We start from the raw sequence: 24,481 nt of genomic DNA, 5'->3' as shown, positions 1-24,481 counted from the left end.
CACGTGGTTTTCATGAGAATTACATAACGACGCACACTTGATCAATGTTTTCTGAATACTGTAGAATACATACCTGACATCACTTTTAACTTTATGTAATATATTTATCTCTCTGCCCCCAAAAGATGGAAGACATCCATTATTTATTCACATCAATGAGAGGAGCGTTCGAAAAGCCAGGCATTGATGGACTAATTGTGCGTATTAAAATACATATCGAGAGTAATATCAGAAGAAAAAATATTGTTTTAATAAACAGTATAGAACTGGCAATAGATTGCAATGAATTTTAATGGCAAAAGCATGAACCATAACACATACTGAGTGCATTTGTCAAACTGATGTAAACAACGGCTTTAGTCACAAAGATGACAAAAAGCTTGAACATATTCATTCCTGGGAAAGGCTCCAAGATCCACCATGTCCATGCCAAGAACAGAGTGCTTACTAAAGGTTATATTAATAATCTGCAGTGTTATATCAGACAGCATGATGAGTCCCTGGTTCAATCCTGAGGTTCAATTACCATGACTTTTCTTACACTGACTGCTAAACTGCACCAAGGTTTGAATGTATGTGTCTCCCCAATGGACTGGTGTAAAGCATTTACATTTATTAACATTTACGGCATTTGGCACACGTGCTTACGACTTATATTTATCTCATTTATACAACTGAGCTGCTATGGGTTCAAGGGCCTTGCTCAGGGGCCCCACCCCCACCAGAAGATAATATATACATATATACACATATATCTCTTTTTAAGTTCAATTCATTACACTGATGGACAGTTTCAGTGCACAATAAGCAGTGAAAAGTTTTTAATGACATCATGGAAGCTTTGAGGATTGCTCTAATGCACAAACACGGCTTGTTGTTTTTCAATGAAATTCTTTTCATCCTGCATGTGTTTGAAGGCAGTTCACCAAGGTCTCTGTTTGTCGTTGCTACTTTCAGACATCTCTGATACCTTTGCATGCTTCTCTACCCTTTAGGAATATCTCAGTAACCACCGGTAGTCCTATTTTAATGCAGAAGCAAACACTTAACATGTTTATATTGCAATCTAAACCTTTACACTACATCACTGTGGAAGTGGATCGAGTGCTGGTTTGGACAGCGAAGCTAAAAGACTCTAGATTTTATCTTAATTTTATCCAATTTCTGTCAAATGCAAGACTGCCAGGGTCTGAACCTTGATGAAGCCATGGACATTCTTTCAGACGATGTTCCCTCAGCTGGTGTTTGGATGACGGAGGTACAGAGCGCTGGCTTACACACACCTCCAAAATCTCTCATATGTTGTTAATCGTCTTGACCGATGCTTACTTTGCAGATTATGGTATGTTTACATCCTACCCATAAGTGGGTGCATTATCATCCTGGAAGAGGATAGGGGTCAAAAGGTGATCAGAGAGAAAATAATGGAAATAGAATACATATTTGAGCTTGTGGTGGACATTTGGTTGGTCCTTTAAAGAAGTAAGCAAACAAACAGACCAATATGAAACTGGCATGTAGATACAGCCTAAACTTGATGCATTGATGATTAAGGAAAACAAGACAAACGTGTGGGACATTGAGGTTCCATTTTCTGATTAGAGAAAAAGAGAAAGAGAAAGAGAGAGAGAGAGAGAGAGAGAGAGAGAGAGAGAGAGAGAGAGAGAGAGAGAGAGATAATAGAAGCCTCATCCACATCTTCCCCTTTTTTACGCACATACAACCTCTCCACGCGCTCGCTCGCTCGCACACGCGCGCGCGCACACGCAGGCACGCGCGCACGCAAACATCTGACTTCGTGTTTCCTTCAGCAGAAGAAACGAAATGGGAAATGTTCCGGATTTTTTAGAGAAAAGGTGAGATGAAATGCACTGGCAAATGATTCGATATTAATTCATTTTTAACTTAAACTAATTACTGAGCTGATTAATCTAATTACCTTAAATTCTACCGGTGATTTCTAACGGTTTCTAATTTATGGCTCTAGTAACGGGATTTATTGTAGTATTTCAAGTTATTTTTATTCCTTTAGAAATTTCAGAAATCATAGTATTACATTATTTTATTAGAAAGAGTTTAATCGGATTATATCAGGAGGAGGAACTCTGTGCAGCTTGACTTTTAGGAATAATCGGTGCTCGAGCTTTTCTGATCATCTCCTCTAAATAAATCTAATCTAATAATAAGTTAGATATAACTGATGATTGATTCCTCAGTGTGACTAAATACAACCCTGTCTATCAATCTAAAGATCATAAAATTCATAAAATCTTTTTTTTTAGCTAAAATGTTTTTAATCACAGCAAAAACATCTCCACCACATCTTTACTGGAACTTCTACAGGTTCCTCACACCTGCCATGCATCCCAAATGTCTAAATTTGCTCAGGATGAACATGTAGGAAAATTGCAGAGAAATCTAGAAAAATGTTTGTGTTCTCTGTCATCTCAATGCACAAAGGAATAATATTTAGCCCAAAGCCAGGCAGCTTCTGACAGCTTCAGCCAAGGTCAGAAAGCTTTTTCTTCAAGCAATGAAGCAATGTTCTATGTTATTTAGATGTGAATCATGTTCAACTATGAATAAAGAGCAACTTGGGGGTGTGGCCAATTTCTCATCACGACAACTGTTTTGATTTGGAATTATTATATATATATATATGCATGGTATTTGAAATGACTTACAACTTAAATACATGGTCTTTAATTTGTGACTCTGTACAGATGAACATTCATTACTAAATATGTAGGTAAATATAACTGGCATGCATGGTCTTGCTTTGACTATAGGTAGCTAAAGACAGGTGGGAGGTGATTTTTTCTAACAAAACATCTTGCTTTGCTGTGTAGATGACAGAAAACATACATTTTCCATAGTCACAGATCAATTTGGCCAAATCTTTTGAGAGTTAGTTAGTAAAAAAATTAATAAAAATAAGCGTTCCAATTTAAAGTTGGCTTATAGAGAAGTAAATAAGCTGTGCACCATATAGACCTCTGGGACAAGTCAACAATTATTGCTAAGCATCTGTTAGGCCTGAGGAAAATACTGATCATGTAGAATGTGTTCAGAATTTTAAAAGGAGAGAAGAAATTTGGTAGCAGGCAGCTACAGCAAACCCGATCCAGAAGACACAAAATGTGACTGTTCGTTTTAATGTGATAAGTTCAGGAATGAGGTGAGACAGATTACTGATTAAAAGATCTGGTGTTCACGAGAGGTTATAAGAGGAAGGGGAGCAGCTGAACTTATGCTCAAATATCTATAAAGCAATCAAGCAGGAACAAAAAGCAGCACTTAAACAACGGTCAGTTAAATCGTATCAGCAATAGAATGAATTACAGTGCTTTTTAATAAAGCTGAGTTACTTTATAAAGCTTAATGTTTTAATGGCTTTTAATGTCACTATTCTGACCAGAAAGAAGATATCTTCATTGCTCCAACTGCTGTAATCTTCTGTAGTCCTTTGGTAAAATACTGATTTTTGTCAATGCTGTTTTTGTCAGTCAGAGCGATGGCATTCCCCAAGAAGGTTTAGGTTACATAAAAAGAATGACTTTAGAGCACAAAGGATTGTGTTTTCTCCAAAATGTGAGAGAAACAGCAAAAATGCTGTTTCTGCAAAAAAAAATGCAAAAAAAAAAAAATGTATCACCAGGATTATTGGTAGAGAAAATGTGATTCCTTTTTTAAAATTGCCATTAAGCATTTCAACAACTAATTAAAGCATTAAATAAATAAAATATATGTTAAAAGCTTTGTTTCCTGTCTGAGCTATTGTTTAAAGTCTGCTCTGAGTCAAAATGAGACATTAGCATACCATTGGCATCAAAACTGCAGTGTTTACTAGTGTTTTGTTGCGCTCTGGTTTCCTCCTTCGGTCTAAAGACATGCTGTGTAGTGCGCCCTGTGTAGGATAAGCACAATAGAAGATGGATGGATAGAGGGATTAATAAATGGTGTTTTTTTTCCTGTGAGTGTGCTTTCATGGAAAGTCTTGCTGCATGTGACCAAATACTGTTCTCCTGGACTTAGAGCTCATTTTCTTGGTGGTACGCCATGTAAAGAAGAGTCAGAATTGATGCTTGTTAGGCGTTAAACGTACCTCTTGTATCTCTGATTTAACAAAATGCGAGTTTACTCGTGAGTCATGTTCCAATCCAACATGTCAATGTCTTCTCTTTCTAGTACGCTCACTGAGTAACAGAGGAGGGAAGTAACGGAGTACAAATACTTCGTTACTGTATTTAAGTAGATTTTTCTGGTATCAGTACTTTACTCCACTATTTATTGATTTATTTAATATAACTTTTTACTTTTACTCATTACATTTTTACACAAATATCTGCACTTTTTACTTCTTACATTTTCAAAACCGGCTCTTACTTTAGTTTTAATTCATTGATTTGGTGAAATATATTTTTTATTTTCACTGCGCGCTGATTTCAGCCGAACAACTGATTTCCTGTTACTGCGCGTCTTTTTCACTCCGCTGGTGTATAAAGTCCTGACCCTCACTCACCACAGATGTAGACTAGTTTACAGAGCTAAGAATCAGCAGACAGAAGGCAGTAAGAAGTTTGGGGTTAATGTGGATGAGACAGAGGGAGTCAGTGATGAGAACATGACTGAGAACAGACACATTCCTGATCATCATCATCTTTTCTCTGCTTGTGTTCTATATGTGGATCTTCAGCCTGGATACATTCATTAGGTAACAACATTTTTAATTCATTTTGTATTAATATATTAATAAAATTATTGTACACTAAATGTTATTAACGCTATCAATTCAGCGCTCATTTCTGTTTCACCATTTTTATAGAAAATGTAAATACATAAATAAATAAATAAATAAATAAAAAAGAGGCGCAATTAAAACCTTCGGCAAAAAATACGTTTATCAACGACGTCCTTTCTTAGATATAAAATAAATAAATAAACTCCAGATAAAAATATTTTTAAACAGTAAACTTTTGTTTTATTTCTGCACCAAGTCTCAAATCAAACACCAAATCCGCCATGTTTTACACAATTTACCCTCTGGGGGGCGTTTTGTGGGTTTTTTCCTCATAATGGCGACACAAACTTAAATCACTGTCTTTATTGATCGTACAGATAAAAACAATACATCATTCAAATCTGTAAAATGTCTATAATTTTATATATAAAAGCTTCCTGACTTGACTTGAAGAGGTGCAGTTTCTCCGGTATCACCTCATTAACTGTCCGTGTGGAAACATAGCAAAGGCTCTAAATGATGTCCACACGTCTCTGCACTGATACAGCCTTTATATTTAATCACTGTACATATGCTTACATACATATCACATGCTGTAAATATGATACATGTTTAACACCTCCAAGCTGCCAGTTTTGGGCACCTGAGCAAGCACTTAACTCACTACTGCTCATTTAGTAAATGAGATCATTAAGAGTCGCTCGGGATAAACACTTCCTGTTGGAAGTGGCTATATCTCGCTATCTTTGTCTCTCTATTTTCTCTATCTAATTGTCTCTGTGTCTCTTTTAGTAAATGTCTCTGTCTCACTGTATATGTCTCTCTCTTGCTGTCTCTCTATTTGTTTCTCACTCTTTCTAAAGCCGTGTCTGTGTCTCTTTGTCTTTGTCTCTGTCTTTCCTGCTTATTTACATGTCTAACAAAGTTTTGAGTTTTGAAGTAATGCCATTAGTGATCTATGATGAAAGACTTTCCTGGTTCGATTCTTACCTCTAGTTTCATATTGAACATTATAAGAAGTTTTTAAAAACAGAACAATAAAAGGTCATTAAAATTGGTTGCTGGTAAATCATGGTATATCAGTGGTGCAGGTGTTGGAGATGTGGTTCTTGTACCTGAGTCACTTCTCATAGACTTCGAGTAACTAAGAGAATGTACAGGAAGGAGAAGTTTTGACCCTCTACCATCATGATCTAAGAGAAAACAGTGGTCTCTTAACTATAGAAAAACCAAGGGTCCAATAAGCAAAGCCTTGTTTGTCACCCCTCTGGTAGTGTAGTGGTTAGTGATGCGGTCTCTGCTATCTGACTCACCTGGTTCAATTCCTACCCCTTAGCTATCCTTTAAATTGTTGAAAAGTTTTATAAAATAACCAAAAAAGGTCCTAAAAATCAGGTTCTTGCAGGAGATCCTGTGGCTCAATTGGAAGAGCTTTACCTCTGGGTTGAGAGGTTGCTGGTTCAAACCCCAGCCAGGGCTCAAAATTAAGAGTGTGTAAGGTTCCGGTGTCTGTAGTGATGAAGGTGTCAGAAATGGCTGCGTGGAAGGTCGGCTGTGGACAGTTTCGGAGGGCGTATCCTGAAGCAGGGGGGCAATATTCAGGCATCTGCCCCCCTGGCATCTGAGAAGCTGAAAACAGGGGGTTATGAAGCAAAAACATCCAAAAAAGTATGAACACAGGCTCCTGGGGGGAAAAAAATTTTTATTAAAACCTTTTTCTGCTTCCCCTAAATGCAAAACTATTACTCTCAATTTTTCTGAGGCTGTAACCCAGCAGGTCTTCACAGCCTTTGTTCACAGTCACCCACTCCTTTGCTCACCACACACTAATTTCCACACAGCTTATCCAGTGTGGGGACAAGCCAGATTTGAACCAGCAACCTCTGAGCTCAGAGGCAAGGCTTTTACCACAAAGCCATCAAGTCCCACAACTCACCTTCTTTTTTTGGGGGGTTTATCCTTCGTTTCATGCATCAAAGCAAGAAATTCAGACCAGAAAGAAACACAGAAAGCAGGATTCAAACCCTGAACCCCACCAACAGCAAAATACCAGTCTTAACCCACTAGCAAGGCTTTTACCACAAAGCCATCAAGTCCCACAATTCACCTTCTTTTTTTGGGGGGGGTTTATCCTTCGTTTCATGCATCAAAGCAAGAAATTCAGACCAGAAAGAAACACAGAAAGCAGGATTCAAACCCTGAACCCCACCAACAGCAAAATACCAGTCTTAACCCACTGGACCATCAGGAAGGACAAGCTGTGCCAATTGTTTAGAGCAGGTCTATCTTTTCTTTCAAACCATCAACACAAGAATATAACGCTGAAGACCAACTTAGGAAGCAAACCCATATCGTGACTAGCAGGGACAATGCAGGATTTGAACCCTGATTAACACCATTAGCGAGGCACCAGCATTAACCCTCTGAACCATTAGGAAGGACAAGCTGTGAAGCTTGTTCAGAGCAGGTCTATCTTTCTTTTTAACCCATCAAAACAAGAATATGAAGATGTAGGAATCAGGAATTTAACCTACCTCATGACTAGCAGACAGAAAGCCAGGTTTGAACCCTGACCACCAACATTAGCAAAGTACCAGCCTTAACCCACTAAGCCATCAGAAAAAAACAGGATAGGAAGCTTGATTAGAGCAGGTCTATCTTTCTTTTTAAACCATCAACACAAGAATTTAACACTAAAGAAAGATGTAGGAAGCGAATACAGATGTAAGTAGCACAAGTTGAACCCACGTTGTAAATAGCAGGATTCGAACCCTGATTCCCACCACCAGCGAGACACCAACGTTAACCCATTGAACCATCGGTGAGGACAGGCTAGGAAGCTTATTCAGAGCAGGTCTATCTTTCTTTTCAACCCATTAAAAACAAAAATATATCACTAAAGAAAAATGTAGGTAGTGAATCCTGACTGGCAGAAAGCAGGATTCGAACCCTGAACCCCACCAAAAGCACAACACCTGATTTAACCCACTGAACCATCAGAGAAGACAGATAGGAAGTTTGTTTAGAGCAGGTCTATCTACTTTTAAACCATCAACGCACGAATATAAAGCTAAAGAAAGATTTAGGAAGCAGGAACATAACTGACATCGCAACTAGCAGGATTCAAACTCTGAGCCTTACCATCAGCGAGGCACCAGCCTTAACCCACTGAACCATGGAAGAGATCAGACTGGGATGCATGTTTAGATGAGGCACAAGCCTTAAACCACTGAGCGACCGCTGCTGAAAAGCATTTGTGCTTTTTGGAGGGTTCATACTTTGTTTCATGGCAGTGCAGTAAGAAAGAAGGCATGTAGGACTGGCTTTGAAACCTTATCACCAGTGTGGACTATATTAAGGACCATGTTCAGGCACAAGCCTTAACCCACTGAGCTACCACAGAAGTGCTTTTTTTTTTTTTTTTTTTTTTTTTTTTTTTTTTTTTGGTGGGGTTATCTTTCATTAAAGACCAGGAAATCAAGAAATTAATCCAACACAGAAAGGAAATGTTTTCAGAGTGGACAAGGTCCAGAAGTTTTATTTACCGACACAGCAACCACCAGGTCGAGCAGGAATCAAACTCTCAAACTCATCCTCGTGGGGACCCTGACATTAACCCACTAGGCTATCACATCCATCCATCCATCTATCCATCTATCTATCTATCTATCTATCTATCTATCTATCTATCTATCTATCTATCTATCTATCTATCTATCTATCTATCTATCTATCTATGATGTGAGGTCCAGTTAACAGCTAAAACAGGTAGAAGTAATAACTACTTTTTACTTAAGTACATGTCTGAGCCAAAACTTCTTTACTTTCACAAAAAAGTATAATCAGCACTTCAACTTTTACCCGAGTATTTTAAAACATGAGGATCTGTACTTCCACTTAAGTAAAGGATGTGTGTACTTTTGCCACCTCTGTGAGTAATGAGTGTGAACATACATCTCTGGACCATTCATCCCTTCTGCAGTGATTAGAAGGATAGCTAGGATGAAGCGTCCATATAAAACCTTCTTTCCGCTTCTCCCGGGGAGTGGCTGGTGATGGCTCCCTGACCTAGGATCGAACCCGGGTCGCAGCGGTGAGAGCGCTGTATCTTAACCACTAGACCACCAGAGGACCTAGAATGAAGCGTCCATATCATTTGTGGAGATCTAGCATAATGTCAGTGTATTGTATTGTAGGTACACTTACACTTTACCCTTTATCATTTCTAAAGTGGAAATTTTTGTTGGACTTAAGGTGTTCACGTTAAAAAGACCATTGGACCAACAAACAACAAAAACATTATCAAGAGCATTAAATCCATAAATTAAAAAAACACTCGTTTAACATTTTGCTAAGGTAGAGCTTAAAGCTTCACCAGCTTGAAATGATCTGACAACATCTGGCCTGTTAAGTAATCAATAGCATTACCAGACAAGAGTAATTATGTTTTCAGGGCAATATAATTCCTTGCAATCAAATCTAGCGGAAAAAAGCAATGTGTCTCCCAAATAAGCATAACTGTCATGTGGCTTCTATGTATATATATATATATACAGCATACACCATATTATACACAATTGTAACATATTGACCTGATGTTTAGTAAATTTGCTTCTGAGGTTTCTTTGAAGCAAAGTGTCTTTTCAGTCACTGGTCAATAATAATTTAATTTGCAATGATTGTTTTTAAATGCGAGGCACCCTAAATTTAGCAATTCAGGTTTTTAGTTGAAATTCCTGGCAATTCAGTCCGAATGATTTAATTTGATAAAAGTGAATAAAAATTTTTTTTTACCAGTGTTTTTTTTTTTAGTGTTTCATGGTGGTTGGTGTGATGATTAAATGTAAAAACAGGATATGTATATCATCTATGAGGATCTATTTAGATCACTTATTTTAAACATTTTCAAAGATTGTTATTAAAAAGAATTGGGGGGGGGAAGAGAACTTTGCATTTTTCTATGAATGAGTGTATAAAATATTAAATAAAATTGTCAATAGAACAAAACTAATTTTATATATATATATATATATATATATATATATATATATATATATATATATATATATATATATATATATATATATATATATATTATTATTATTATTAGACAAAAAAATAACACTGAAAATAGATAATAATATATCTTTTATTGTTATAGATGGTTTGTGGTTTAAATTTTAAAATCTTTTAATGTCAACTCAATTCAATATTCAACCATAATCAATATATTCAATATTTTCAACTGAAATGCACAATGAGCTTTGCATTTAAAACTATATGCCCCCGTGTATTTACTATTACAGGTATAACGTGTTGGGCTGTTGGCGTAGAAGGATGTGGAATCTACCATTAAAGCACTATCATCAGTGCTGACTAGCGTTGTGATTCCTCACTGTGACCTCACGTAACCTGACTATTCCAGACAATGAAGATTTGAGGACCAAGAATTTGAAATCAACATCAACAAAAACCTCACAGCTTAATCATGGCCAACATTACGCATGTGGCAGTAGTGCTTGTGGACCCTCATGGCCAAGTGCACACAGAGGAACATGATCCCTACCTAGACCTCTACGATATGGACTATGGGGTCCCAGACGAGGAAATGCCAGACACCACTCAAGGCCTGGCCTATTTTGTGGCCACCATTGTTATTGGAGTTGTTCTTGTCTGCATCATGCTGGTCTGCGGCATTGGTAACTTCCTGTTCATAGTCACTCTGGCCCGCTACAAGAAGTTGCGCAATCTAACCAATCTCCTGATCGCAAACCTGGCCATCTCCGATTTTCTTGTCGCTGTTGTATGCTGCCCTTTCTTGGTGGATTACTATGTGGTTAAACAGCTGTCATGGGACCATGGGAAAGTGCTCTGTGCCTGTGTTAACTACCTCCGAACTGTTTCTCTGTACGTCTCCACCAACGCTTTACTGGCCATTGCTGTGGACAGGTTAGTGAAATTAAATGTCGGTGTTTCCTGATGGAGGATGATTGCATTAGGACAGACGGCCCTGAGGTGTGATTGGATGTATTTTCGAAAGCCTGTCACTAAACCATGTGTGAAATTCCTTTTGGACAGGTGTTTTGTTATGTTTAGTGCACAATAGCAAAAATGGATTCTTACTGCTCGATAATGCATAAATGAAATACAGTCAAATCTCAGTGTATGTAAATTCTACTGCAGAACTATGCAGTAGATATAAAATATATAATGATAAATAGACCTATTATACACCTAATTTCATTACGGTTGCATGGAATAGTTTTACAGATAGCTTTTTAAAGACTGTTGACACCAATTCTATTAGTAAGAGTACAGTAATAGTATATAAATTGGTCAGAAATTGACACAGATGTAACTGTTACAGTTTTTCTCGATTGCTAAGACACATTTCTTTAAAGCTGCTCTTTTTTTCTCTAAACTGTGAACACAAAACCCAATTCTAAAGCTACATTCACAAAACCTCAGACTCTTCTTGCAAAACCAAACTTTCACCTGAAAACAGTTCAATCTGTGCTCAAAACTGAACTATGTTGTCAAATCATGCCCCGAGTCAATCAAACTTAAAATCACTACGGAACAGTCACTAAACACTACGTAGAAAAATAGAAAACACAATGCTCAGGACGTGAAGCTGGATGAATAAATGTTTATTGTTCACTGTAGGCTAAATGCATGTTGCAAAACAAAAAAACCTGTGCATTTAGCACTTGTACAAAAAGACAAAACAGAAATCTTGTGCAGTTACACGTAGCACTTGTAAAAACAAACAGAAATCTTATGCGGTTGCCACTTGTGTACAGTAAGCCCATGTAAAAATAAAGAACAAAAATATACAAATAAGTGCATTAATCAGCCACAGCATCATGTCTCCATACTGTGTCAGGCCACAGGGCTTCATCCACATCACAGGCCACATTTTGTCTGGCCAGGCAACGGGGGGAAAAAACCCTGGCATGCCGTATCCAGGCTTGGCATGCCTCCACACCTATGTCACCACAGACAAGTCCCATGGCTTGCAGGAGATGTACCCTGGTGTAAGGTTGGCATTCATATACCTTCCATCGCCATGAGGAGAAGAATTCTTCAATGGGGTTTAGGAAAGGGGAGTACCGTGGAAGGCAAAGATTGATAAAACCTTGGTTCATATTGAACCACTCTCTAACCTGGAGGGCTCTGTGAAAACTCACATTGTCCCAAACAACAACATAGATGGGATGCTCATCCTGCTGCCCTAACAGAGCATTTCGCATGTGATTGAGGAAAATGAGGAGCTGGTGAGTGTTGTAGGGCCCCAGGCTGGCATGATGGTGGACAACCCCATAATTGCTGATGGCAGCACATAATGTGACATTGCCACCACGCTGCCCAGGAACACCAACAATGGCCCGATGGCCAATCACATTATTGCCTCTCCTTCTCCTTTTGGTGAGATTAAACCCAGCTTCATCCATGTACACGTATTCATGGGGTCTTTCCATTGCATCCAGTTGAAGAACCCTCTGTAGAAATAGATATAGTTTTGTAAGTGATACAGAAAAAGTGATTTAGGCCACTATAGTAAATCACTACTTAGAGTAATCAACATTGAATGTGTCTGGATATATGCCAACCTGTACATACTGGAATCTTTGCTCTTTGACTGTGAGTTGCGATCAAAGGGCACTCTGTATAGCTGTTTCATGCGCAGTCTGTTGCGCTTGAGGACACGATCAACAGTAGAGAGGCTGACACTGTTGATACCCTCAAAATTTACATGGTCCTCAATGATCTTCTGCTGAATTTCACTCAGTTTAATGGCATTGTTCTCACGGACCATATCAACAATTAGGGTCTCTTGGTGGGGGGAGAACATACCTGTCCTCCCACCCACATGTGGCAGTCTTTCAATTCTACAAAAAGAGAATATGGAGTTACCAAAAATTTACATTGAATACTAGGCCTACAAACAGTTAGACCAACCCTCCATTACAATACTACAGTACATTGGTACAGTGATGTACTGAAACATATATTTACTTACAGTATACTGTGGTACAGTGGTCAATCACAGTAGCTCTGATTTCATCAGATATTACTGTTCTTTGTCTTCGGTGACCACCTCAACCTCCTCTTACACGAACTCTTCCTCTCAGATTTCTATCCATTGTAGGGTCTCACAAACCAGTGCTCTCTGAACTGGCTTACTCTATATGCTCCCTCACATCATTAGCCACACGTGTGATCCATTTTGAGTTGTAGTATTCAAGTGGTGTCACCTGTGCTTTAATTGTGTTTGACTTTTGTCACCTGTGCTCACCAATTATGCAGCACGGGTGCATCACAATGAAAATGTGTTGGCAAGTTGTGTCTAAAAAGGTGAAAAGTGTTTATGGTTTTGCCAAAAGAGTGATTGATTCAATCAGTGGGTTCAGGCAACTGAGCATTTGGTTCAGACAATAGAGTTTAGTGTTTTAGCAATTGAGAAAAACTGTAATATAAATATATTTGAGATCGAGGATCATTTACATTAAAATTGGGCTATAATAAAACTTTTTGCAATTATTATAATAAAAACTTTTTTTACACTGAATACTCTAAAGTTTCTTAGTACAAGTAGTTCCTGAGTTCTCTGTGATTTTGGTGTTTAAAAGCCAAAATTTAGCTCTTGTCTATCTCCTTTTTATTGGCGTCACTGGATACTGAACCAGAGCGCGTCCGGCTCCTTCCTCCACTTGAAAATCAGTGCACAATTCACTGCCGCATACCTATACACAGTAAAGTTTATATATTACGTTAGGGTAAATTGCTCTGTTTTAAATTACGTACTGTAACTTGTACCAATTTACATTATGTAATTTAAAAGACAGCAATATTCTATTTCATACTGTTCACCATTGTGTAAGACCCCTGGTTAGACTACGCCATGTCCTGAGTTACTATATTTTAGGTTACGATGAGGTCGTTGTAAGGCATCTCTATTATAATTCGGGGACAACCTGTACTTTTAACATAGTTAAAGTATGACTACAGTATAATTATGACTGCACGAACAGTATAATAAAGAGAAAACCTATTTTAAAATCTGATAAACTGATAACGCAATATTTCATTAATCTGGGAAATGCATGAGTAATACTGTCTGAATTGGTCTTTTAAGAAGCTTGGAATAAAATCTTGTGATCTCTTTTTAGGTACATGGCAATTATTCACCCATTAAGGCCCAGGATGAAACATCAGACTGCCTACTGTTTAATAACAGGGGTGTGGATCGTTCCGGTCATCATCTCTGTACCATCTGCTTACTTTACTTCTGCGACCAAAGTACCTTACGGTGCCAACCAGAGTAAAACCTTTTGTGCTCAGATCTGGACAGTTGACCAGCAGTTTTACTATCGTTCCTACTACCTCTTCATTTTTGCCATAGAGTTCCTGTGCCCAGTCCTGAGCATGGCCTTGTGCTACATGCGCATTTCCAGGGAGCTCTGGTTCAGGAGCCTCCCTGGTTTCCAGACGGACCAGATCCGGAAGCGTTTGCGTTGCCGGAGAAAGACAGTCATGGTGCTCATCGGGATCCTCACGGCGTACATTCTCTGCTGGGCTCCTTATTATGGTTACACCATCCTGCGCGATTTTTACCCGACGCTCATCTCCAGGGAGAAGAACTCGCTGGTGGCATTTTACATTATTGAGTGCATTGCCATGAGCAACAGTATGATCAACACGTTCTGCTTTGTCAGCGTGAAGAACAACACTGCATTGTACTTCAAGAGGATTGTCCTGCTGCGCTGGAAGTCCACTTACACCTCCAGGAAGACGGAAGTGAGGACACTGTCTGTGCCTGTGACTGAGGAGATTGATTGTATACAGCTGAGGTAAACAATTAAAGTAAATAAACTGTAGATTTGTCGCTGTCTTTTAGAGATCTCCAGCAGAATTGCGTCATTTCACTTTTATGATCAAGTCAATTTTTCAGCAGTTTTCCTGAAACTCATTGGCAATCGTGGGAAGTTCTACTGAATGTAAACAACAGAAAATTGTCTTTGAAATTAACAGGTTCCATTGGATTCAGTTAGAATCCAATCCCATTCGACAGTGCGGTATTTTGTGATTATTAAATATCTCTGTTAGTATTGGTAAGCTGTAAAGTGATTTTTTGTGAAAAGTCCTTTTTTTTTAGTGAATGTGAAAAATTCAGACAGTATTTAAAGGTTTATTAATTAATACCAAGCAAACGAGTATTTCTCGTTTACGAAACGAATATTATTTTGTGGGGTTTTTTCATTCTGTTTGTGGTGTTATTACCTTGAGATTTATATCAGTGTCAATTATTTGAAAATAAAAGGACATCAGGAGATCATTTCAAGTGGATCATCTCATTGCCGATGCTTTGTGTTCCAGAAGTTCACCATGTTTTTGTTCTTTAATTGTGGCTTTCTTTGTATCTTTGTATCGTCTTTTGTGCATGAAGCTAAGACAATAAATTTGAACCTGAGAAGACATTGTCCTCTTTACAACAAATTTTCTGCCTGCTTGAAATATTACAGACAAAAGAAAGTCACACATTTTTGTGTGAATACAATGTGATCATCTCACTGATAAACCTACTGAGGTCAAAGATGGCGTCAGGTCACCAGACATTATATAAATATCGATCATTAATACGATTAATCTTAAATATTATCATTCATTTCTTTATCAATTTCTCAAATTTATATTTACCTTGAAGCCTTTATTTCTGTTCTACTGACCACCAGCAGATCTGCTTATGTTCTTCGCTTCAAGATGCACATTTAGCATTTGCTGTCTAATAAAATTAGTCTCTATACTAATCTCATCTGTCACACTTATCTGTCCATTAACACAGGCTGATTTTATTGCTCTCATTCATTTTCGAGTATGGCCTTTCCTGGTTAAGATTCTAATGAAAACACATAAATATAGATTCTCCGAAACTGCAGTATGCTCTTAGTAGTCTTGCTATGACCTAAACGATTTCTGTCATTCACGGCATCCATTTTCACCTTCGCTGTAAATAATAATTTACCTTTCTTGCTGTCACAAGTGGAAGCTGATGAATTTATAGTCTGTTTGCTTGTTAGTTGCAAAGCACCAACATATGTTTAAAATCAATGTGGGAGTTTCAGAATGTGCTGGCTCTTAGCAGGGACACTGACCTAGATTAAAGGATTTCAACAATCCAGAGATGAAAAACAGTCTGACTGCAAGTAGACGATCAGCACAAAAGAACATCATATTCAACCTGCAGCTACGAGTAATTGTAATGTAACAGGACATCTCCCTCATTAGCTGTAGGGGGGTGCTAAAGGGGCACGGGAGACGTCACATGATCGTGTTGTGACTGTCAGTCAAGATGGCACAATGTCGGACAACTCGCTTCAACTTACATGGGAGCTTTTTAGCTAATCCTGTCTACATCATACAACCTGATGAATGACTGGATAATGATGCAGTGCAGCGTAGGCTCTGTACCCAGCGATGTCAAGACTTTTGTGCACCCTTTCTACATTTACTGATCTGAAGGTAAGGGGTTCTGCCAAGGTGCGACTCTTAAGCCCTGAAACAAGGCTCTCAACCTTCTGTGCTAAATGAGTGCTGTTTCATGGCCGACCCTGCACCTTGAGCCCAGCTTCATAACATCACTGGGATTTTCAAAGAATTTTCTAAATTTTTTTCCCTAACATTTACAGTTACATTTATGGCATCTAGTAGACACCCTTATCCTTACAGTTATCTCATTTATACAACTAAGCAGTTGGGAATTAAGCAGAACTCATGACCTTTCAATCAGAAGACCAACAGTAGTTCAAATTCTCACAAGTTACTACTTCCTCCCTGAGCGGATCTGAATTGGATTGGAAGAATTAACACCCCCAAACCAAGTCATATGTGCTTATGGGTTTGTAGCACAGAATAAAGTCTGTGACCAACAGTGTGGTTCAAGAAACACTTCTGAACGCAAGAGCCTGTAGTGCCTTTGGGTCTTGAATGCTTTTAGGTGCAAAATGTTCTGCCAATGATGTGCACCTCCTGATTCAAGTTAATCATTCAACCTCTTAGCAGAGACTAAAAGGAAAAGTATCAGTCTCATCTATGCATTATATGCATGTCATTGCCATTCTCCTGAGCCCAAATACTTTAGATGGTGTTATGCATATAAATAAACGTATCCTTTTCCATTGAAGCGATCAAAAGAAACATCCTATACGTGCTTGGTCATAAAAATGGGAATGCCTACAATGCTCTGTGGTTATTCTTATCAGTGTTGTTTTGGTCATTATTTTTACCACTGGAAGGCACTAGTGATGTGAGTATTTAGAATTCACTCACTGTAGTCCTTTTGCTTTTACTTTTAACCATACAGCTAGAAAAGGAACCGAAGGTCTCACCTCAGGAAGGATGCTGATAGTCCTTTCATTTTCATTTCAAATGATTGTCAAATTCTAAACACTTAAATCCTTAACATGTACCTATAATGAATGTTTTTTGTTATATATAAATTTACTTTTGTTGCGTAGATGCGATCAGATACAATATTTATCCGACATCACCTTCAAATCATAAATATGTTAGATCCTGATACACAACTCCATCAAAAAGTGAAAACAAAACTACAGCTCTCTTTTTCTGCCACTATATTTTGGTGGCAATTTATCTGTATTTTTATTTTTTTAATGCTTTAACCTCTTGGATTTGCAGAATTCCAGAAAATGAATTTTAATTTATGCCTGGTTATTATTCTCAGGCCAACAGGCAAATACAAAGCTTTCAAGATTTTGGCTTTATAAACTGTTTAAACCCTGCGGTTTCTCATCGCACCAGCTACAGGTTTCGTGACTGATAGACAAAAACACTTATTTTTATTTTTATTATTTTCTTTTTCTTTTTAAACTATGCTTCATTATCAGACGTTAATTAGGATCATAAACTACGACTATTAACAGATAAACAGATTGCTTTTATTAGCAACACATTTCTGACTTTTTTGCATTGTAAACTCGTAAATAAATCAGCAATGGAACCGACTTCAATTTCTGGTGTCGTAACGTAAAGCCTTTCATCAGAGCCATTTAGCCATTTAGGTTTTTGTATAGAGTTTTTGAATCGACATAAGGAAAACATGCCCTATGCAGCCAAAAGCCAAAAATATGATTTATTTAAAGCTTGAGCAATATTGCAGGCTCAAAAATATTACTCTACTCTAATAGTACTGCTGTATATAAATGAAGTGTCATTTAAAGTGCCTGTAAATTTAAAGCGCATGTGAAAATCCAATATGTTGCAAAAGTATAACATGTAACAGATTTATAACATATAATAAGAATAAATCACATTTAGATTCCCTTTACAGCTGATATGTCACTTATATGATATAATTAAATTCATTATACTTTTTACTTGTTTTGGTGATACAGAATAACTTGCAATCTTTCAGAACGACTTTCATGAAACGTCTCCCAAGATGAGTTTGCTGAGTATCTATGTGTCTCAAAACTAATGCAGTTTTATAGAGTAATGCTACAGCTAATAACTCTTGTCCTGTCTTGTTTTATGGACAGGGAACAAAGAATCAGAGCTGATTGATTTCACAGTAGATAATCGCCTATCCTATACATCGAAGAAGGACATTTATCTCAAAAATCGGAATGCTTCAAGAAATGTATCTCGGCTAAAATCTAGACTAGACCAAAATAACATTTCTAAAGTAACCAAAATGCAAGCCTTGCGCTGTTTAGGGTGAGGGTTTTTATAACTAAATGAAAAAATTCACAATTTTCTTTTTAACACTAAGAAAGTTACAAAAAAAATAGATGAATTAAGAAATAAAAAAAAATGACAGATTAGGAAATTGCATTTATTTTTACTATTACAGATGCACACATCTGTTTTTGTTAAAAATAATTATTATTACTTGCTGTTAGAACTTTAGTAAATATTAAATTCAATCCTTCAAAATTAATAGATTAAAAGATTATATCAGAATATTTCAATATTATAAAAAAAAAAATATATATATATATATATATATATATATATATATATATATATATATATATATATGGGCATATTACAGTTGTTTCAAATCATGTTATAGTCAGAAATAATTTATCATTTGTTTCCTATAAAAGTGCCAGTGTTTATTATCCATGTCATTCACAGGAAGTACATAACCTGTTTAGTGTTTACCTTTTAACGAAGATGACGCTACGGTGAGTGGATTGCAGTATTACATTTGAAAAGGTCAGTAGAAAGACTTTCTCAGTGTCCTCTCTAATCTATATCTATAGACCGGCACATGAAGCAAAAGCGTCTGGGTTTATGATCTCAGCTCACACCTCTTAACAGTGCCATTCCTCTTGGACAAGTAATATTGTCAGAGCCAGTCATCTAGCCGAACGCTTTATTAATTTCTGCACTGGAGGAAGAGTGTGTTTTATAGCGTATCAATTGAGTCAGCTATGGCTTTTTGTGGTTTTTATCTCTCCTCAACTGGGAACAAATAGCCTCTGCTGCACTGCAGACTTTTCCCAGGAGGCAGATCTTTTATTTTGTCATTAGTTTTCATCAGGGAAAGTTGCGGGGAAAAAAGGTATTGAAACCCCATAGAGATTGCAATCAAGTTCCTTTTTGTGCTGGTGGCCTTAAACTGGTAGGCTTTATTCTTAGTTTAATTGTTCTTAGGAGATCGGTTTAAGCCATTCAACAGGGGCACACAGCCACTTTAGGAGGCTAAATGAAGCTTGGTGATATATAAGCTTTCTCTAGTCGAGCTTTCATACTGCATTAAACAAACCTGATAGCAAGAACATGATCTATAGATAATGCAGCAGGTGCATGGAGTTGGTTTAACGTCATTTCCAAAGGACTGCACAGACTCATGTGCATAATGTGTGAATGATTAATGAGTGAATAATCTTTATTATCATACAGCCACTATGACAAAAACATTTATAGAAATTGTCGAGTCAGTGGATTGTCCTATCACTGGAGTATCTTGCCATTTCAGTGGTCAGGGATGTCATTAGCATGAGCATGAAGGGTAAAAAACTACCAGAATTTGTGCCATTTTTAAACCATTTCTGCTGCTTAAGTAGATGCTTGTTCTTTTTTTTTTTTATAAATTCCCAGATCATTGAGTTAATTTCCTGGGTCCCTGGTGGTCTAGTGGTTAGGATGCAGTGCTCTCACTGCTGTAGCCGGGGTTTGATTCCTGCTCAGCGAACCAACCCCAGCCACTCTTAGTGCCGGTCCCAAGCCCGGGTAAATGGGGAGGGTTGCGTTAGGAAGAGCATCCAGCGTAAAACGTGCCAAATCAAACGTGTGGATGATTCGCTGTGGCGCCCCCTAACGGGAGAAGCCGAAAGAAAGTTGAGTTTATTTCCGGCTGTTGGGTGACAGGAGTACATGTCTAACTTGATACAGCAGCAATAATGAAATTCTAATCACGCATAATGTATATAAACATGTACGTGGGCAACATTCATACTTCATGTTGACTCATACTTCAAGTAGCAACCTGATGCCATGTGGAAGTGACACAGACATTCTTATTATGAATCACAGAACACAGAAATACAGAATTCTGTGTAATCGAATCTGTAAATCAAGTGGTGATTTATTACAAAATCTGAAATCATGCACAATGAAGCATAAGACTTTCACAAGTCTTTATAATTATTATCTGTAGTTTATTGTTTTGTGATTTTAACTCAATCAGTACTTGCTTTTGGTTTGGTTTCAGTTGAGTCAATAGAAAACAGCGCCTCCCGGAATGCCTTTATACAGAGCGAAGAACCTCGCACAGGGTATAACAGAATATTTACCAATGATTTAGATGGAATATACTGGAAATTACCTGGTATTATATTTACTTTTTTTTTTATTATTAATATTTTATTTAGATATTTGTAAAAGAATATATATATTTATTGTCATGTGCACAGTAAAAAACCTGTTAAAACTGTACAATGAAATTCTTACTTTACCTTTAATAAAGGGAGTGAGCATGTGCTTTAAAAGAAAAGTTATTGAGGATGGTGTACCCTCTTCTGTTCATTACGGTGGCACCAGCCAATCATGGGTGTCTGTGAGTTAATGTATGAGGAAGAGGGCAAACATGTCTAGAAGGATGTGCATCTTATGCTTAACCTTCCTGGCTTGGAAATTACTGGCTGATAGGAATTGGACGGTGACAGAATCAGCAGGAAGGAAAATATATACAGACTATTTATAAATCAAATAAATTGAATGAGATGAAGGTGAAAGACTGTGCCCAGAAAAATGTGGAGAGGCTCTGATAATGCTTATATTACCCAATTTTCTCATGTGAATGATGTTTGCATTAAAATCAAAACAACCATCTATAAGTCTATAATCCATGTTTCTATACTTTATATCACAACTACTACAGAGGAGTGTAGAATAAGTTGGAAAAGCAAACAATTGCAAGACATGTTTCATTCATGTAAGAACATTCCTTTTGTAGGCAGATCTGTTTCATCCTGCTCTCTGTAGTGAGGCTCTAAAGGGATGGACAGCTGAAGAGAACTGTTACTGTGCATATTATTTATTATTTCCTCTTACAAACAACCAGAATCTGTCTGACTTCTTCAGAGCTGTTGGGCTTAATAACAAGCAGCACCAGTGGGAAAGGAGTTTCGGGAAATGTGGCTTTAAGTAGGAACATCAAACATCTATGCATGTTTGTGCTAAAGTTCCCCTGGGCATTTTGTTGAGTTGTGTTTTTTAATTTCATGCAGCAGATTGTGGTGTTATAAACTTTGCAGCAAAGTAACACTAGAAAATTGAACGAAAAATCTTTCCACTATGTGGAAACGAGAGAACAAACAAACCTTAATTTTCAGTTCTGCATGTTGCGTCTAATGTTATTAGACCTCTTCGAGTGTTTAAAGGCTCTGGCATGGAGAAGCTGGTGTTGGATCTGTGATGATCTCAAATGTTGTGCTATTGTATAAGTTGCTTAGTAGCTCCTGGTTCCATAACCTCAATTGACTGTAAAAGACTGTAGAAAGGACATTACTCACAATCTTACATTCCAGTGCCCATGTTAGTTCTCACTCTCTGGTGTTTTGTATTGTTTTAAAGACTATAATCACACTCTTGATGTCACCCAAATGAGGATGGGTTCCCCTTTTGAGTCTGGTTCCTCTCAAGGTTTCTTCCTCAACCATCTAAGGGAGTTTTTCCTGGTCACAGTTGCCCCAGGCTTCATCATCAGGGATAAACACACATCGTTCAGCTTAACTCTTAAATTCTATAACGCTGCTTTGAAACGATGTCCATTGTGAAAAGCGCTGTAGAAATAAACATGACTTGACTTTTTAGAATTGTGTGTGTGGCATGAGAGATTTATTTTTTTCTCTCTGTACTGTTTGTTGGTGTGTGTTAGGGATTGTATGGATTCTGCTGGCTGTGAAACAAGTTGCCCCTCAGGGATAATAAAGTTGACCTAACCTAACCTGAGAAGGAGAAGGAAGTGGAAAAAAACTATATCAAGTTCTAAATTTATCAAACTTACTTCTCTTTACTGAATTACACAAGCGAACAACAGTACTTCATACATAACTCGCTACTCAGTTGTAAATCTCTCGTCATAAACAATACAGTCTATTAATTTCAATCATTATAACAAATTATATATATATATATATATATAATGATGAATTGCACTAGTAATAATTCTCACATTATTCTCTACACATGTGGTTTTCATTTTGAAGCATGGATTCAAGGTTTGTTAATTTTTTACTGAATTAATATAACATTAATATGCTTTTTATTCATTTGATGCACTTTAAAGAAAACATGATTATAGTTCGAAGGCTAATCCATTGAAGCATTCATCTGCTTTAAGTAGTAAAAGAATCCTCAATGTTTCATCTTGGGCCTAATTTACATAAAAAGGATTTTTTTTCGAGATTTTTTCCTATTTTGTTCCAATCTCTAAACTGTAACTCATATTATATGCTCATAAAGGCAAAATCTAACCCCTGGGTAAAACATGTAAATTCACATATATTTAGTAAAAATGCCACAGTGGTAAAAAAAATAATGTGATGTGTATATTATATATAATTCATTTGCTGCATTCATATTCAAATACTTCTGTCAGTTTCCAAGTGGCATAAGCCAGACCTATCACCTACTCCAAAAAACGAGAGCCTGCGTTTTTGTAAGAACCAACCTTTCATATGCTAAATATTTCCGGCTAAGTGGGAGCTGCTCTTCTCTGGAAGGTTTCTTGTTTTAACAGCAAGATGATGTTTTTTTTTATTATTATTATTTTTACCATTTTTTTTTTTTTCCCCAGCAGCTTGAGAGGTTCATTTATCTCCATTTAACCTTAATACCATAAGATTTCACTATACAGGAATCAAACAAAGTGAAAGCAAGGCACATTGTATGAGAAGTGGCTTCATTCACTTAGTCTGATTCTTGTTGCTTTTACAGCCATTTGGATTTGTATTGATGCAGCAATATCTAGTGATACACTACTGATTTCTGCTTTTTCCAAAAACAAAACAACAAAAAAAAGATAATTTTCTTACTATCTTAATGCGAATACAGAAACGTATTCCGATTCTTCTGAAAAATCCAGATGTAAACGCCATTAGACACAATGTCAAAATATAACATATGAACCACAAAGGGACTGAGCGCATTATCTCATCTTCAGATGGCCACATCATTGCTAATTTATCACGACTCTGCTCTAGTTTCATGATATTTCCAAAGCCTATTTCAGCGGCTCTGCCTTTTTATCAGTCGATGGTGTTGCTTCATCACAAAAATTGATCTAGATTTGGAAATGACGGGTGACAGGTCCTGGAACAATAAAACAACTTTGTCATGCTTTATAACTGGCACAGCCACCGAAGAGCTCTAACTAAAGGTCTCTCAATTATTCTTAGTTTGTTATCAAACTGCCTTTTGATAACACCTTGAATCCTGAATAAAGGACTACATTAAGGTTCAGGCTTATACATCTGGATTAATAAACCTCTGCTTTTAAGTCAGTGTTTCTACAAGAGCATTGATTGAAACAGTTCTTTTAAAATGTATAAAAGCATTATTCTTTGTCAGACATAGACTTCCCTCTAGTCTCAAATGGATGTCTTCGAGTGAGTGAAAGTGTATTCATGATTTCAAAGTGCTGGATGCTGCTGGTGGAAAAAAATCAAATTAATTCTTTTCATTTTCTGCCTCTATTGAGCCTTTCTTTAAGATAGCTTCAAAGGACAAGAACTAACCATTTGTTTTCCTTTTCTTGAGCCTGTTGTTCTATAACATCGCTCGGTGCGATCTGATGTTAAAAAACCCTCAAGTGCGGGGATGTAAATTAAAGTAACGAATCATAAATTCTGTATTTGTGTGTTACTCAATGTTTATAGTTTAAAGCATCTTGGGTTTCTTTTCACTCTTAGCCCGCTAGATTTATTAAACAGATACACAATTTTATGCAAAGATTTAATTTGTTACGTGTCGATTTGCTTGGGTATGTCCCGCTAATAGAAAACACGTGCGTAATCAAAAACCTATCCATTACAGTTCCTGTTTTAATTCACCACAATGTAGTCACTTGTTGTCTACAAAGAAGCCACTCAGGTTCTGATCATCAATAGTGAGAATTGAAGGAAATATTTAGCTAAAGGAATGTCAGCTGATGTCACCGGTTAGCTAACACAGACTAGCTCAACGGAATGAAAAGTGAATATATAT

At 37.2% G+C, this 24,481-nt stretch overlaps 1 protein-coding gene across 1 annotated transcript; it reads left to right on the top strand.

Annotated features, from left to right (window-relative positions):
• The first annotated feature begins 1,715 nt into the window (after positions 1-1,715).
• prokr1b (prokineticin receptor 1b) lies at positions 1,716-15,215 on the top strand. Its single transcript, XM_083539205.1, has 3 exons — positions 1,716-1,856; positions 10,048-10,690; positions 13,915-15,215. Exons 2-3 carry the CDS (start codon positions 10,230-10,232, stop codon positions 14,597-14,599), a joined length of 1,146 nt encoding a protein of 381 aa, XP_083395331.1. The 5' UTR covers positions 1,716-1,856; positions 10,048-10,229; the 3' UTR covers positions 14,600-15,215.
• Positions 15,216-24,481: the final 9,266 nt, after the last annotated feature.

The sequence above is a fragment of the Silurus aristotelis genome (genome assembly GCF_946808225.1).
Source record: "Silurus aristotelis genome assembly, chromosome: 4".
Classification (NCBI taxonomy): Eukaryota; Metazoa; Chordata; class Actinopteri; order Siluriformes; family Siluridae; genus Silurus; species Silurus aristotelis.
This window is presented reverse-complemented; position numbering and strand designations above follow the sequence as displayed.

What these genes read in the sequence shown, in the direction of transcription:
- prokr1b (XM_083539205.1), top strand. Translation starts at nt 10,230, where the DNA reads ATGGCCAACATTACGCATGTGGCAGTAGTGCTTGTGGACCCTCATGGC. An exon ending in CTGGCCATTGCTGTGGACAG is followed by an intron (nt 10,691 to 13,914) that starts GTTAGTGAAATT and finishes ATCTCTTTTTAG; the next exon opens with GTACATGGCAATTATTCACC.